Source organism: Pinus tabuliformis, chromosome J (genome assembly GCF_031772625.1).
Source record: "Pinus tabuliformis cultivar Carrire ecotype Pingquan chromosome J, CPIR1, whole genome shotgun sequence".
Classification (NCBI taxonomy): Eukaryota; Viridiplantae; Streptophyta; class Pinopsida; order Pinales; family Pinaceae; genus Pinus; species Pinus tabuliformis.
Window position 1 is genome coordinate 594,188,572 of NC_142295.1, and position 16,833 is coordinate 594,205,404.

The 16,833-nt window shown below is 39.4% G+C and overlaps 1 protein-coding gene across 1 annotated transcript; it reads right to left on the bottom strand.

The window, feature by feature from the left end:
• Positions 1-703: 703 nt before the first annotated feature.
• Positions 704-1,576, bottom strand: LOC149228389 (uncharacterized). Its single transcript, XM_089380764.1, has one exon. It carries the CDS (start codon positions 1,574-1,576, stop codon positions 704-706), a length of 873 nt encoding a protein of 290 aa, XP_089236890.1.
• Positions 1,577-16,833: the final 15,257 nt, after the last annotated feature.

Here is a 16,833-nt window from a genome sequence, read left to right on the forward strand (position 1 = left end):
AATTTGTGAATGCCAGGGGGAAACCCAAATGAGTGAGGATCATTCTGAGGTATAACCAGCTGACTTTATCAAAGGCTTTTGATAAGTCAATTTTAAGAGCCATCCCTTTGAGATTTTTTTGTTTGATTGAATGGAGGGCTTCCTGAGCCGAGCCAATGGCTTCCTGGATATGTCTGTGGTGTAGAAAAGCAAATTGTTCCTGGGAGATATGATCAGATAAAATGGGCTTGATGCGATTGGCGATGATTTTGGCTATAATTTTGTAGAGGCAATTGCAGAGAGAAATGGGCCGGAAATCATTGAAGGATGAAGGAGAGTCAGATTTTGGGATTAGGGCGATATAGGTGAAGTTGAGAGGGGCATATATACGGCCCAGAATCCTACTTTCTTCAATGACCGCAAGAAGATCCTGCCCCATAATATCCAGAAATGTAGTATAAAATTCGACAGGCCAGCCATCCGGGCCTGGGCTTTTATCTCTCTTAAACCATTTAAGAGTGCCCTCTAGTTCCCCCATTGAGACAGGTTTTAAGAGATCTTCAATGCCATTCGGGTCCATATATCTTGGGAAGTGTCCTGCCAGATTGATGATATCAGGGAGAGTGGTAGCTGTGGGGGCTTTGAACAGACTTTTGAAGTGTGTTGTTCCAAGCCTTGCTAGTTGAGAGTGAGTGGAAGCCCAACCTTCTTGTTCCATGGGCAGCTACCAGATGGTGTTATTTGCTTTCCTACCATTGGTGAAGTTGTGAAAAAATTTTGTATTTCCATCACCAACTTGTAGCCAAATAGCTCTGCTTCTAAGCCTCCATAGCTCTTCCTTTTCCAATAAGATCTTTGACTTCTGAGATTCCAGTTCAACAAGGTGAAATTTTGTTTCATTTGATAGGAAACCATGTCCCTTTTCATCAGTTAAGGAGGCAATCTTCTCTTCAATGTCCTTCAGAGTCTGCTCATCCCTCTCTTTCTTCCTTTTGGACCAGTCCATAGTAAGTCTTCTGAGCTTGTTAAGGTGCCCACAGAAATCAGCTACCTTTCTCTGATCCCTGAGAGGGGGTTGAGCTCGCCAGAAATCCGAGACTAGTTTGATATAGTCTGGGTCTTTTAAGAATGCAGAATTAAATTTGAATGGGGCTCGAGGCTTCCTGGAAGGACCCGAAACTTGAAGAAAAATGGGAGAATGGTTCGACAGGCCACCCGAGCCTACCCATTGCTTGAATAGAGTTAGGGTTCGGAGGAGCTCTTCATGGATGAGAAATCTATCCAGTCTTCTTCCCAGGGCTGCATCTCCAGTTCTCCTATTATGCCACGTGGGCATTTTCTTGTTCATGGGCACATCAATGAGTCCATGGTTCTCCAGGAGTATGCCCATTTGATCTGAGAGAGGGTCGATCTGAGAGTGATGACCCCAGGATTCCTCATTTCCTATAGAAAAATTTAGGTCACCTCCTATGATGGTGGAGCAGGTGATAAGAGTACTGTCCAGGATGGATTGCCAGAATTCAAGTCTGTTCTGGTTGGGAGCATAGATGTTCATGATACAAATATTTTTCCCCAGATCCCCAGCGAAAACATCCATGCCCAAGAATCCCTTCCCACCCTAGGAGGAAATCACTTTAATCGTTTTAGGGTTGATGCCCATAGCAAGACCCCCCGATCTGCCCACTGCATCCAAACCTTGGAAGTGCCATCCCGGGAGGAGGGAAAGTAGGGTTCAGGAAATCAGTTCAGTAGGTCTGAGGGTTTCCTAGAGGAGGAGAATGTCATAGCTGGAGTTAGTCAGGAGACGCTTGAGAGCCAATCTTTTTTTGGGGTTGGCTAGTCCCCTACAGTTGAAGGAAAGCCAGATCATGGGGGAATAGATACAAGGGGCTCTGATGCTCTAAGTGCCCTTTCAATAGTGGATTGGTGGCCCTGTGCTACATCAGCCACCGCAGATTTGATGGCTTTAGCAATCTTAGAAGGTCGACCTCTGGAAGGCTTGGATTCAGCTGATTGGGGAGGAATACCCAGTCCAAGAAGGGGAATATTGTGCAGAGGTCTGGATCGCAGATTGTAGGTATGGGGTCCCGATGCAGAGGGAGGGGAGGAAGGGAGGGTAGGGGGATTAGACCCCCGAATAGAGGGAGGTGTAGTCGAGAATATGGGGGGAGGGGACACAATGTCACAATTTAAGGGGGGGAGTGTGTTCAGGGTAGAGACGGGGGGAGATGAGGGAATATGCAGAGATGCAAGAACATTATTTAAATGAAGAGCAGAGGAAATAGGAACAGAGGCATTACCCGTTGAAGGTGCTGCTCCCACTGCAGCCTTGGAGTACGTCCGAGGAGGGGATGGAGGCGACTTCCTTGGAATTTTTTTCTGCTGAGTCGATACACCTTCAGCTTCCTTTGAAGGGGCATGTCCAGGAAGCTGTTCATCCATGTTCAGCTCTTCCAATAGACAGTGTTTGACCCCACGAGTAGCCTCTGGAACCGGTGATGAGAGTAGCGGGCAATCCTTGTACAGGTGCCCCACTTTGTGACATCTTCGGCAACAGAATGGCACTCCTTCGTAGTCTAGGTTCTGTCTGCGCGAGAAATGCCTCCAGTGAAGGGTAATTTTCTCCTCCAGGCCCTCCCTGGTATCAAGGTGAACAAGGATCCTGGCCATAGTCATGATTCCGGTTTTCTCGTAGGACTGATCATGTTCAAGATATGTCCCCAGGGCATCGCCAATGCGCTTGAAGACCTGAGGGATCCAAAATTGCATGGGTAACCCAGGCAATCGAACCCAAATAGGTCCCACTCCCAACTGTTCTCGTTCCGGGTTGAACAAGGGATCCCATCACTTAAGGAGAACTAGGGCCATCTCAATGTGCCAGAAGCGGGATAGGATCCAATCCGTGTACTCTTCTCTGTGGAACCGGAGGGCAAACCAACCACGAGCCAAAACCTTGATAATGGGGAGTTCCTTTAGCAATGAGCCCCAAATCTCCATAGTCCAGTGGCGTAGGCGCTCAACAGAATAGTTCCTACCACGCACACGCCCGACTAAGACCTTCTTCACCGTGTCAGTTACGTCTCCCATCAAAACATCCTCACTGAAGGTCAGGTTGATGTCTATATCCACAACCTTGAGGCACCTACCCTTTTTCGGCTTATCTGTGCGGCGACCTGTGGGATGCTCTCTTAACAAGCTCCTGCAACCCTGAGAGGTACTGCGGGGCGTTGACAGGGTAGATTTAGGGTTTGGAATGGGGGAGCTGAAGCACCCGGAACGAATCGGCGAGTTAGGGTTAAGACTGCCAGACACAGGGGGAGCAAAAGAGTGTGCAGGATTGTGGAGGTTAGAGGGTCCAGCCGATGTGTAGGAGGATGAAGGCGCAGTCAAGGGCATGGAGAAAGGCGGAGGCTGATCCAAGGGTGAATCAAAGGTAGGGGAGGACTGAAGGCAAGTGCCTAGCAAGTTAAGGGTAGCCGGAGATAGAGGCGGGCAATCTAACCCCGGGAGGTCCTCAATATGAACAACAGGCGGAGGAAGTTTGCCAGTGGAGCGTGGGTGGAAAGGCTCAGACCGTGCATCTGTCAGCTGATGAATTTTGGCAGACCAGGGACCAGGTTCAGATCCAGATTGCTGATGTGCCCATATGACTTGGTCGGGATTGGGGTCCGCCTTGTAGTCCATGAGGTCTTCCGCGTCCATTGGGAAACAACAGTTATTGTCGGCGAAACAACAGGGGAGTGAGAGCCAAAAAATAGGGGTTTAACCACAACAATACAGTAAAAATGCTGAGTCCGTGACGGTGGGTAAACCAAACCAAGAGAGGTTGAGCACTAGGAGTCAACGGGGGGAGGTAAGTATGGGAGCGGTCAAAACCATGAGGTTAAGCCCCCAAGACCGCCATGGAAACTACAACGGTCGAACTGAACCAAGTCTTCCACCATTTCTCCTCCACTCTTTCTTCTATTTCTGCAACTTAATTTGTCCACTATTGTCATTGTATCCCTTATTTTTATTATTGTGCCCCTATTGTCTCCATATTGTTATTAGTATGCCCCATGGAAACCCACTATTGTTATTTTTGTGCCCTTATGTTATAACTGTTATGTCGACTTGATTATATTATGACCCCTTAGACTCCTGTGTATAGAAGGGAGGTTTAGTCATTTGTATCATCCAAGAATTGTTCATTTGTTTAATGTAAAGGAGGTTTCCCCCTTGAAGAGGATGAATTCTAAGCGTTGATCTACCTTTTCTATCTTTTTGTGAGCTAGTTTTCTAACATTTGGTATCAGAGCTTTGGATTCTAGGGTTTCGTTGCTCAAAATAGGTCATCATGGAAGTTTCGCTATCAGTTTTTTTCCACGACATTTCAGAAGCTACAAAAAAAATCCATTTGAGCCGAAATTGTTCTGAAGTTTGGGTCTGAATTTTAGAGCTTGTATCGCTATATTTGCGGAGATATGATTTGAGGAAGTTAGGGTTTTTGCAGACTCCCGAATTACATCCAAAACAGGTGACCCGGGGAAAATAGTCATAACATATGTTTTGAGAATCAAATCGAAATTTCATAAGAAGTTTTAGAAATAGGACGGCCTGTAGTTTTAAGTGTATCCGTTTCAGGTACTAACATTGAAATAGTGACACATGGCACGTCGTACAAGTTCGCTCTACTGAACTATTTTATAATCAAGCCACTGTGGGAGATTTGACATAATTCTTCATTGGAGAATCCAATATTGATCAGACTTGTAGGGTTAGAAAGAGGAATCAAAGGGCTACCGCAAGATGAGATTTCAGATATTCGAGATCTAAAGTTACAGAGATACAACAGATTCAATATTGAGCTCTTACAAAGTGAAAAAAAAAGGTGTGTAGTTTTTTTAAAATTTTGCATAAGTTTGGTTTGAAAAATTAGTTTGAAGGAATTCAAAGGGAATAGTGAAGAATTATTATCATTAATTAATGCCCCGAAGAAAGAAAATGGAAACACATAGTAAGCAACCTGAAAGCTCTAGCATGACTTGTGAAGAAGAGGAAGAAATGCAACGTGGTATATCAAAATTACAAGACCAAGTACAACAAATTTCACTCTCACTAAAGGTAAATGAAGCCAAGATGAATGGCATGGAAGCTAATATGAATGGCATGAAAGTTAATATGGAAGCTAAGATGGATGGCGTGGAAGCTAAGATGGATGGCATGGAAGCTAAGATGGATGGCATGGATGCTAAGATGAATGGCATGGACGATAAGATGGAAGAATTGAAGATAAATTTGAATAAGTTGTTACAAGAAATGGTCACTAATGGTGAAAGGGTAGTAAAGGAAACTCATGATGAGAACAAAAGAAATTTTAATCATGATTTCATAGACTCTAATGTTGGATTGAAGACCCACCATCTTCCAAAAATTGATATGAGGAAGTTTGATGGCAATGATCTTAGAACATGGATATTACAAACGGAGCAATTTTTCGATCTCCATAATGTGAAAAACACACAAAAGGTATGTATTGCAACTTTATATTTCGAACCAAATCAGTTTGTATGGTATCGATGGCTTTGCTTTGGTAAATAATTTGTCACTAGGGCAATTTTTAAGGAAGAAATGATAGCACATTATGAGGATACAAAAAGCAACACCTTTTTTAGCCAATTGATAAATCTCAAACAAAAGGGTTCAATGATGGAGCACATTGAGGACTTCCAAAAATTGAACATAAGGGTAAAAGATATTCCAGAGGAGCATATCGTTGATGTGTTCATAGGGACTTTGAAGGATAATATACAACATGAGGTTCGCCTTTGGGAACTTGATTCATTGGAGAAGGCATTTAGATTAGCAAGAAAAATGGAAAGAAAAATTATGGAAACCAGGAAGCCTACCACTCACAACTATAAATATGGAAGTGTTGTTGCCCCTAGTCTTCCACAACCTACAAGGTTGACACCACAATAATTGGAAGAAAAAAGAGCAAAAGGGCTTTGTTACAGTTGTGATAACAATACACTAAAGGTCATAAGTGTGCCGAGAAGAAATTATTATACATAGATTGTGAAGAGGAGGAAGAAAAGGAACAAGAAATGTCAAAAGAAGAGGATATACTCCAGGAACAAACCCTAGATAAAGAAGAAATGAATCCGACCATATCTTGTAATTCATTGGATGGAATTACCACTCCTCAAACTATCAAGATAGAAGGACATATCAAGAAGAAAAAGGTAACAGTGTTGATTGATTCGGGAAGTACCCATAATTTTATTCATTGTAAGATAGCAAAGGAATTGAATTGCTTCCTATATCCAACACAAAAGTGTCAAGTGATGGTTGCAAGTGGAGGAACCATAAATTGCTATGGAAAGTTCCATAATATCAAGCTATCCATGGGATAATATGTATTGAATAGCCCAATGATTTCCATTCCAATGGGTGGTGCTGATGTTGTACTAGGAGTCCAATGGCTACAATCCTTGGGTACAATAGCTTTTAATTTTCAAGAACTTTTCATGAAATTTTGTGTGGAAGGAAAGGAAGTTGAATTAAGGGGTATTGTAGGGAAACCGAGAAAGATAATCAGCTCTAACGGTATGACAAAGCTTCTAAAGAAGGAACAACGAGGTGTAATTGCACAATTATGTTCGCTAGAGGTTCCCACATCGAAATCATCTATTTCTCCAGATCTCCAAAAATTCTTGGACAATCATTCCAAGGTATTTGATACTCCCAAAGGTCTCCCACCTATTCGTGATCATGATCATGCTATCCATTTGATTCCAAGAAGTGTTCCTCCAAACATCAGGCCGTACAAATATCCCTATGCCCAAAAGAGTGAAATTGAATGTATGGTTGCAGAAATGCTAGAGGCTAGTATAATTCAACCTAGTCAAAGTTATTTCTCTGCTCCAGTAGTATTAGTGCACAAGAAGGATGGATCATGGCGCATGTGTCCAGATTATAGGGAGATCAACAAGCTCACTATTAAAGATAAATTTCTCATTCCTGTCATTGATGAATAATTTGATGAATTGCATGGATCAATTTACTTCACCAAGTTGGATCTTTGTTCAGGATATCATCAAATCAAAATGAAGATTGAAGACATTCTAAAAACAACATTTAGAACTCATGAGGGTCATTATGAATTTTTGGTCATGCCTTTTGGCCTTACCAATGCACCTTCTACATTTCAAGGTTTGATGAATTCCATTTTCAAACCCTTCATTAGAAAATTTGTGTTAGTATTTTTTGATGATATACTATTCTACAACAAGTCTTGGAAGGATCATGTTGAACATGTTGACAGGGTGCTCAAACTATTGGAGGACAAACAATTATATGTAAAAAGATCCAAATGTTTCTTTAGAGTACAAGAGGTGGAATATCTGGGTCATATTGTATCTCATGAAGGTGTTAAGGTAGACCCTAGCAAAATTAAATCCATTAAGGAATGGAAAATCCCCACATCCATAAAGCATCTGTGAGGATTTCTCTAGTTGACAGGGTATTATCACAAGTTTGTTAAGAATTATGGGAGAATAACAACACCTCTAACAACATTATTGAAGAAAGATGCATTTTCATGGACTCCAGAAGCAACAAAGGCCTTCGAACATCTTAAAGAGGCAATGTGCCAAGCACCGGTCTTAGCTATGCCGGACTTCACAAAAACCTTTATTGTGGAATGTGATGCTTTAGGTAATGTAATTGGTGCTGTTGTAATGCAAGATGAAAGACCCATTGCTTTTGAAAGTCGTCCAATCAAGGGAAAGTATTTACAAAAAGCTATTTATGAGAAGGAAATGTTGGCAATACTACATGCACTTAAGAAATGGCGACCCTACCTAATGGGAAGACACTTCAAGGTAAAAACGGATCATGATAGTCTTAAATACTTTTTAGAACAAAGATTATCCTCTGAAGAGAAACAAAAATGGGTCACAAACATGTTGGGTTATGACTTTGAAATCATCTACAAAAAAGTGAAGCAAAATGTTGTGGCAGATGCACTCTCAAGAAAGGATGAGGATGTGGAAGCATTTTATGCTTGTGGAAAAACCTGTGAACAATTTATGAAACCAACGTTTCGGACTAGCTTGGTGAGTCCATCATCAGGGTAATGTGATTTGTATTTTGAGAAGAGAGAGCGTGAAATTATGGTGCTCTTAATAGTTATTTTAAAAAATCGATAGGTTTCTAGCTCTGGAAATTCTCATCTTCTCAAAATTTAAAGCATTGTTCATTATATCCCTTCCATGGTGGGACTTAATGGTGTTAAAGAGAGACATACAGGTTGGTAGAATTTTATGCTTGTGGAAAAACCTGTGAACAATTTATGAAACCAACATTTCGGACTAGCTTGGTGAGTCCATCATCAGGGCAATGTGATTTGTCTTTTGAGAAGGGAGAGCGTGAAATTATGGTGCTTTTAAAAAATCGATAGGTTTCTAGCTCTGGAAATTCTCATATTCTCAAAATTTAAAGCATTGTTCATTATGTCCCTTCCATGGTGGGACTTAATGGTGTTAAAGGGATAATAGAAATGTTGCTTTGTTTATCCAACCAGATTGGATAAACAAAGCAAGGGAGGAATGGAAGGATGATGAAGAAGTGTGGGCACTCATTCGAAAGTTACAACAAGATCCCAGTACATCTGATACATTTAGTTGGAAAAATGATTCGTTATGGTACAAAGATCGCTTATACCTATGTAAGAATTCCCAACTCAAACAAAATATTCTTATAGAATTGCACACTTCTCCCTTAGGAGGGCACTCAAGATTTTTAAAAACTTACCACAGGGCTAAGAAGGAATTTTTTGGGATGGCCTTAAATCATATATTCAAAAGTTTGTGGCGGAATGTTTGGTTTGCCAACAAAATAAAGTTGAAACAATTAAGACCCCAAGTCTATTACAACCTTTATCCATTCCAAGCCAACATTGGGAGGAGGTTTCATTGGATTTTATCACAAGTTTACCCAAGTCCGAGGGAAAGACTGTCATCATGGTGGTAGTTGATAGACTTACCAAGTATACACACTTTTGTGCATTATCACATCCATTTAAATCCAGTATAGTTTCTACTACATTTATGGAAACAATTCAAAAGCTACATGGAAACCCAAAGATTATTGTAAGCGACAGAGATCCCATTTTCACTGGAAATTTTTTGACAGAATTATTTTCTTGTCTCGGTACTCAGTTAGCTCATAGCTCATCTTATCATCCTCAATCTGATGGGAAAACTAAGATAGTAAACAAATGTTTGGAAGGATATCTTCGTTTCTTTGTATCTGATAAACAAACACAATGGGTAAAATGGTTGCCTCTGGCTGAATGGTGGTATAACACTTCCTTCCATACTACAGCAAAAATGACCCATTTATGGAACTCGGATATCATCCACCATCCATCACATCATATTTAAGAGAAAATTCTAAGGTTCAAGCAGTGGAACATCACATCGAGCATCAACAACAAGTTCTCCAACTCTTAAAGGATAACCTCACATTGGCGCAGAATAGAATGAAACAATAGGTAGATCAACATCACAGTGAAATAATTTTTGATGTAGGTAACTGGGTATTCCTATGGCTACAAACATATAAACAAATGTCCCTCAAGCAAGCTAAGAATAATAATAAATTATCACCAAAGTATTATGGTCCGTACAAGGTGTTGCAAAAGATTGGTAGTATGGCATACAAATTGGAGCTTCCTACAGCTTCCCGAGTGCACCCAATTTTCCATGTTTCATGTTTAAAGAAGGTTATAGGTGACAAGCTCCCAGTTCAAACAATATTGCCAAAACTTGACGAGGAAGGAAAAATCATATCGGAACCAAAAGCAGCCACAGAAACAAGAGCTTGACAACTACGAAATCGATCAATTTCAGAGTATCTCATCAAGTGGAAGAACTTATCCGTTGAAGATTCCACATGGTAGGATGAGAATTTTATACAGAAGCATCCAAAACTACTCAAGTGTTGAGGACAACACTTTTCGCAATGAGAGGGGCATGTTAGGCCCCTATAATACTAGTGATTCCCCCATTAATATTGTCTTTGTATCCCTTATTGTTATTATTGTGCCCCTATTGTCCCCATATTATTATTAGTATGCCCCATAGAAACCCACTATTGTTATTTTTGTGCCCTTATGTTATTACTGTTATGTCGTCTTGATTATATTATGACCCCTTAGAATCATATATATAGAAGGGAGTTTTAGTCATTTGTATCATCCAATAATTGTTTGTTTGTGTAATGTAAATGAGGTTGCCCCCTCAAAGAGCCTGAATTCTAAGGCTTTGATCTATCTTTTCTATATTTTTGTGAGCTAGTTTCCTAACACCCGAAGTCCTGGATTCCTCCACTATATCCAGAATGTGTTGTCCCATGATATCAACAAAATGTAGGAAGAAATCCACTGTCCATCCGTTAGGTCCTGAGCACTTGTCAAATCTAGAAAAATTGCCACGTACATTCAATATATGCAAGATCATGCCTTGATTGGCAAATTTCTAGATTTTTGGCCTTCAAATAAGTCTCTAATATGGTGAATATAGAATAAGTGGAAACCAAAGTGAGAAGTAGATATGGAATTATGTGCCAATGGTTTCTTCATGGTAATCTTTGTTGACATAGAGTGTAGAAACATAGTATTTGAAAATGGGCCTTATTTCTTCAACTCAACAAGTCTATACCTCTAATTATGGACATAATGTTTTAGCTCAAACACAGAAATTTTTATGCAGCTCCAATATAGATATGCGTTTTATCCCTCCCAAAGGAAGTTTAGGAGGAAGAAATGATGGAAGGAATAGGCAATTATCTAAGCCAATTTGTTGAAACATTGGAGATCATCAAGAGGAGTAGATATACCTCATATGCCAAAATATGTGTCTACATGAATATATCACAACTTCTTCTGAACTCTCATGGTATCTCCTTCCAAGACTTAGACTGGAAGCAACCTCTTGGTTATGAACACATTCTTAATCAAATTCAAAGAAAGAGACAACCTAGGTGAGGATCTAGCAAGGTGAGAAAGACTTACAAAGGAAGAAGTGGCGCATTGAGGACTGAAGTGATATATATATATATATATATATATATATATATAAGATATCGCAACATATTCCATCTTATTTATAGTTTCTCTTTACTTACTTAATATATTATGTTGATGTTAGGGAACAATAAATACTATCTTCAGCCAAATTCCTCTCTTTGAAAGCCAGTCGAGGGTTTTTTCATTTACTGTTTCCTCTATTATATATTGCACCCTATGGAAAGGGGCCTGTCCCCCTCCTACCATAACATAGTCCCAAGGGATAACAGATCTTTGGATCACTCTCAACCTGATAAAAGACAACATGCTTCCCATACCCCCAATGCTTAAGGTCAAGGTCAATCTATAGGTATGAATCACCAAATACATTAGCTGGCCCTACCTAATAGTGAAGGAATCAAGATCAATGCCATCCAAACACTATAGAAGACCCTTAATTTGAGGCCAAATCTAGCAAAATTGTTGCATACATCCTATATATGGAGGATCATGCCCTGATTAAAAATTTTCTAAGCTTCTAGCCTTTGGAAAAGTCTCTAATATGGTGGATCCAAAATAAGTGAAAGTCAAAGGGGAAAGTATATATGGAATTGGGTGCCAAGGGTTTCTTCATGGTAATATTTACCAACCTAGAGGATAGAAATAGATTACTTTAAAATGGGCCTTATATTCAACTTGGCTATTCTATACCTTCAATTATAGATAGAACGCTTTAACCTAGACAATGATATTTTTTAGGTAGCTCTAGTATGGATCCACCTTTTCTTCGGAGGAATAGGAAATTCTCTTGGACATATTTTCAAAACATAGAGATCACCAAGACGGGTAGATCTACCTCGTAAGCTAGCATATGCATCTACATGAATATGTTGCAGCTTCTTCCAACCTCTATTGATATCTCCTTCCAACACATAGTTTAAAAGCAACCTCTTCATTATGAACACATTCTTTTCCGTTGTCTCACTACCATGAGTATGGTTATATTCTCAAGGATTCCCCCATATTCCCCAAAGGGTCCACCCTTGTGATTAACCCCCAAAAATATTGAGAAGGGTTCACCAAGGTTACCCTTAGGCACCGCAATGCTTGAGCTCCCTCATTAATAGAAAAAAGTGCAGCCCCTGGTATGAGTAATAGTTATGAAGTGTTGGCCAATATTAATAATTGATATCAATGAAACCCCTCTTTAGAAAAGAGGAAACATGACCCAAATGGAAAGGAATTCCCTATGCAATAGCAACCCCAAGCTTCAATCCAAGGAACTCCATAAGACAATGCAAAGGGAATGGAAACCCCAGTACCAAGGGTGGAAGATTTAAGAACTATTGCAACCTACTAGAATACATGGACCTATCTAATCCTCATCTAGTGGGTAGAACAACCACTTGACATGGAAAATATCCATACTTTATTCTCGATTCGCAAGTACGATTATTTTGAAAATACCTCTTCAAAGCTACGAAAAAGAGGTAACATTAAACCCCAAATATATTTATCTTTTAAATATACTCTCAAAATCTCCAAGCATGATAAAAAGTAGGGAAGGAAATCTAGTAAAAAGTTATTAGAAGAACATGGTGAATATCTAGATAACTCTGGCAAAATTGCAGTAATGATGAAGTCATTCTCCTCCAAATATATAAATATTCCATGAATATTATATCCTAGAATATGAGGGGTTCCAAATGAAGAGGAAAACATAGATTCCTAAAAGAAAAATTCAAATATAAATAGACGACCATCATCATATTGCAAGATTCCAAATTTAGTAGTGAAAAAGTCTTTGAAATTTCCTCTTGTTATTGGTCCAATTGTAAAAGTGTAGCCTTATATGACATCAGTAGTGTGGTATGCATGGATATGGTTTGAAACCTATAGGATTTGATCATCTCAAATATCTTTGTAGAGCCTATAATTCTATTATCTAAGTTCCAATTGATAGGATGTGCAGAGACAGATTTCATATCTGATGTATATAGGCCACATGTGCCAGGAGACAACTACCAACTTCTTCAAAACAAGACAAATTTGGGGACCCTAGTCACTAGTCCCCTTTGGATAATGGGAGAATTTCAACATGAAGAAAATCCTAGATGAAAATAAGGGAGGGATAAGGAAACTATATTCGGATACGACCCGCTTCAAGAACACTCTCACCCATTTAAGTCTGGTGGATGTGGACATCATCAATGGAACCTTCACTTGGCATAACCATCATGGAGGGGGATTTTAGATTCCATCCCCCTTGCCCCCACAACTTAGCCATTTCTTAGTTATGGAGGATTTTTTTGACATGGACATATTCGTTGAATCCTCCAAATTTCCTAGTGGAGGATTGGATCACTAGCCAATATTCCTCGATCTAGATATTAGAGAAAATCCTAAAACTAGATCATTCATATTTGAAATATTGTGGCTCTTAGACCGAAATTTCCTAGATAAAGCTTAGGAGTTGGTGGGAAGAATCCATCATCTTTGAAGGTACATCTATGTATGTATTCCAAAAAAAAATAAAAATTCTCAAATCCAAAATTATACAATGTAATGGACAAGAATTTGGGAACATCTTCAAAGAAAAATGAATTCTAGAAGAGGGCATGTCTAACATACAACAATAATAATCACATAGGATCACTAGGAATATCTAAAACTTGAAGCAACCACCCTTCTTATAGTGAAATTTGAGGATGATAGAAGGAAGGATGAGATTTTATGGAGACAAAATCCCAGGTTCAATGGCTAGGGACGCAAAAGGGAATATGATTTTTTTTTCATAAATCAATGATCCAACGCAGTCATAAAAACCGCATATTGCCTATCAAGGATGAAAATGGTAATAAATTCACAAACCATCAATACATGGAAGCCAAATTGACCTGATACTACTCCTCACTTCTTACTAAACCCTACATGGACCATTTAAAAATTATCTTGAATAATACCTAATAAATACCCCAACTAGTAAAATAGGAACAAAATGAAGCTTTTATGGGGTAGATTGCATTGGAGGAAGTTAAATATGTCGTTAAAGAATTTCCCAAAAACAAATTCCTTAGACTTGATTATTTCACAATGGAATTATTTTAAGCTTGCTAGCCCTTCCTGGGGTAAGAGATTCTATCTCTATTTGAAATTCTAGACATTCATCCTCCATTCATTCTTCTTGAAATGAAACTTTTCTATATCTAGTTCCTAAAATTGATAATTTGGGTGACCCTTAAGACCTCAGTCCTATATATTTTTGCGATGTAGTTTATAAATTTGTTACCAAGATTATTACAAACAAATTAAAACCTCTTCTTCCCTCCTTAATATATGAAGATAAAATTGTCTATATGGAAGGTAAACAAATTTTAGATGGAATCCTTTCGGCTCCCAAAGTTCTTCAACCTCTTAAGAATCTTAAAAAACTAGGTACACTTCTCAAGATTGATCTCTCAAAATATTTCGTTAAGCTAAGTTGGTTTTACATTCACCACACACTACTAGCCTTTGTTTTTTAGAGACTTGGTCAAAGTGGTTTGACTCCCTTATCTCATCCTCTTACTTCTCTATGATTCTTGAAGGGTCCCCCTCCTCCTCTTTCAACCTTTCTCAGGGTATCTATCAAGAAGCTCCACTCTCCCCCTTTCTATTCATTTTAATAGCAGAAGGACTAGGCCGAGCCTATAAGGAAACAATCTCTCAAGGTCATATCAAGAGACTTTTCCTTTCCAGTTTTGTTTTTACATACTCACACCAAAAATTCATTTATGGAACTATGTTGATGGGTGTCCCTTTTATTTAGCATTCCAAAACCTTCTCCAAGGTTCTAGAAACTTCATGGAGGCCTCAATCTCTTCTCTCGACCATTTGGAATCCCATATATTATTTTGTAACCCCCCCGCTCTCACCCTTCTATTCAAAGTCACATTTCTCATTTATTGGGATTCCAAATATATTCCCTTCCAATCACTTACCTAGGGGCACCCCTAGTTGTTAACTATCTAAAATTTTGATATTGGTCCTGCCTATTGCATAAGATGTCTAGCAAGTTGGAAAATTGGACTTTTAGGTCTCTAAATATTTTTGGTTGACTCACCCTTCTCAAATTGGTTGTCCAAGTACCTCCTACATATCCTTTTCTTCTCTTGATGCTCCCAAACCTATCCTATTTTCCATTTGTAGCATTCAATGCTCCTTCCTCTAGGGAGGTGCAATCAAGGAAAGAAAATGGGCCTTAGTACTTTGGGACAAACTATGTATTCCTAAACTCCAATGAGGTCTAGGGCTAAGGTATTTTACCCTTATTAGCATGGTATTTGGTGCTAAGCTCTAGTGGTGATAGATCCAATAGGTAAAAGAACTTAGAAGCCAAATCTAAAACAAGAAATCCAACCCAGGTTTGACAACTCATCAACGTTTTCATTCGTAGCACTTAATCACAATCTCTCTGATGTGGAAACTAGAATGCATTGTCAAGCACATCATCCAACAACATTGTTCTGGAATATTAGGAACAACCACATGGATCTCTTCTAGGATTATTCTTGGAATCAATTACCCAAACTCAAACTTCAATCCCCCTTACTATGTTCGAGGCAATATCATGTCTAAGAAAACATTTTCAATATCATACTATTGGTATGTTGTCGCTGCTATAACAACCTCCAAAATTTTGGCCTATATCCAAATTTTGATGTCTACTTTGACTTTGCATGTTGTCATTGCAAGCATTAGGAGTTATTCCATGTATTTTCTCTAACTGTCCTTGTCCCATTTACAAGAAAATCAAAGTGTCATATTATAGCATGTGGAGTGTCGGACAACGCACAAAAGCTAGTGCTATTTTTGGTTGTTTTAAGGGGTAACATTTGTGTAAATTATCTGGTCTTACCATGTAAACATGTATCACACTCATTTCTAAAGTTTCAATCACTGTCACACAAGTGTCTTCACGATCATCGCAAAGCGTATCTTAAGTGTAGGTCATCACAAAGTTGTCGCACTGAGAAAAAGTATGTTGTTCATGTGTTCTAAGCATTCCATGTTGTGTCATTAAGTGAGCTAAGTGTGTGATCATGTTTAGAGTCATGATTTTTCTCATCTTCCTTCCACTAATCCAACACTTAGTCAAATTGGGAAAACTCCCCAATTGGGCCACTCAGCCTCTTTCAGCCAGCCTTAACTATGCATTGCATAGTCTGAGCCCTCAAGCAACAACCTTGTCTCTTGCCACTTTGCAATGTGCAATTTTTTCCTCCCAAAATGTGCAGTTTTTGCCTCCAAAACCATGGAATTGACCCCTCCAGTCAACCCTGAACTATGCATTACCTAGCCACAGTCCTCAAGCCTTAGCCTTGAGCTCTTGAATTGTGAAATTGTGCAATCACCTGAACTCCCTGTCCTTCCAACACTGTGTAGTGGGAAAACTCAGTGCTCAAGCCTTCATCTCGACTCCTTGAATCGCTCAACTACGCAATCCTCAAGCCCAGTCTAGCCTGAACTACGCATTTCACAATTGCATGGTTCATACCTTACCCTTGACTTCATGAGCTACACAATTGTGCAATCCATGAGCCTCTACCTCATCCTGCCACTCAGTTCCAGCTCATTCAGTGAATCATCATGCAACATATTATATTAGGGGTTTATCGTACTGATGTCATCTTGTCATGAGTGATTTGCAGATGCAGGTACTCTACCATTCTATGACAATATGATGAAGAAGGAGATGGAGGAGGATACCATGCTAGAAGACACCTCTATAGCTGAAAATACAAGTTGATCATTTAGGAGGA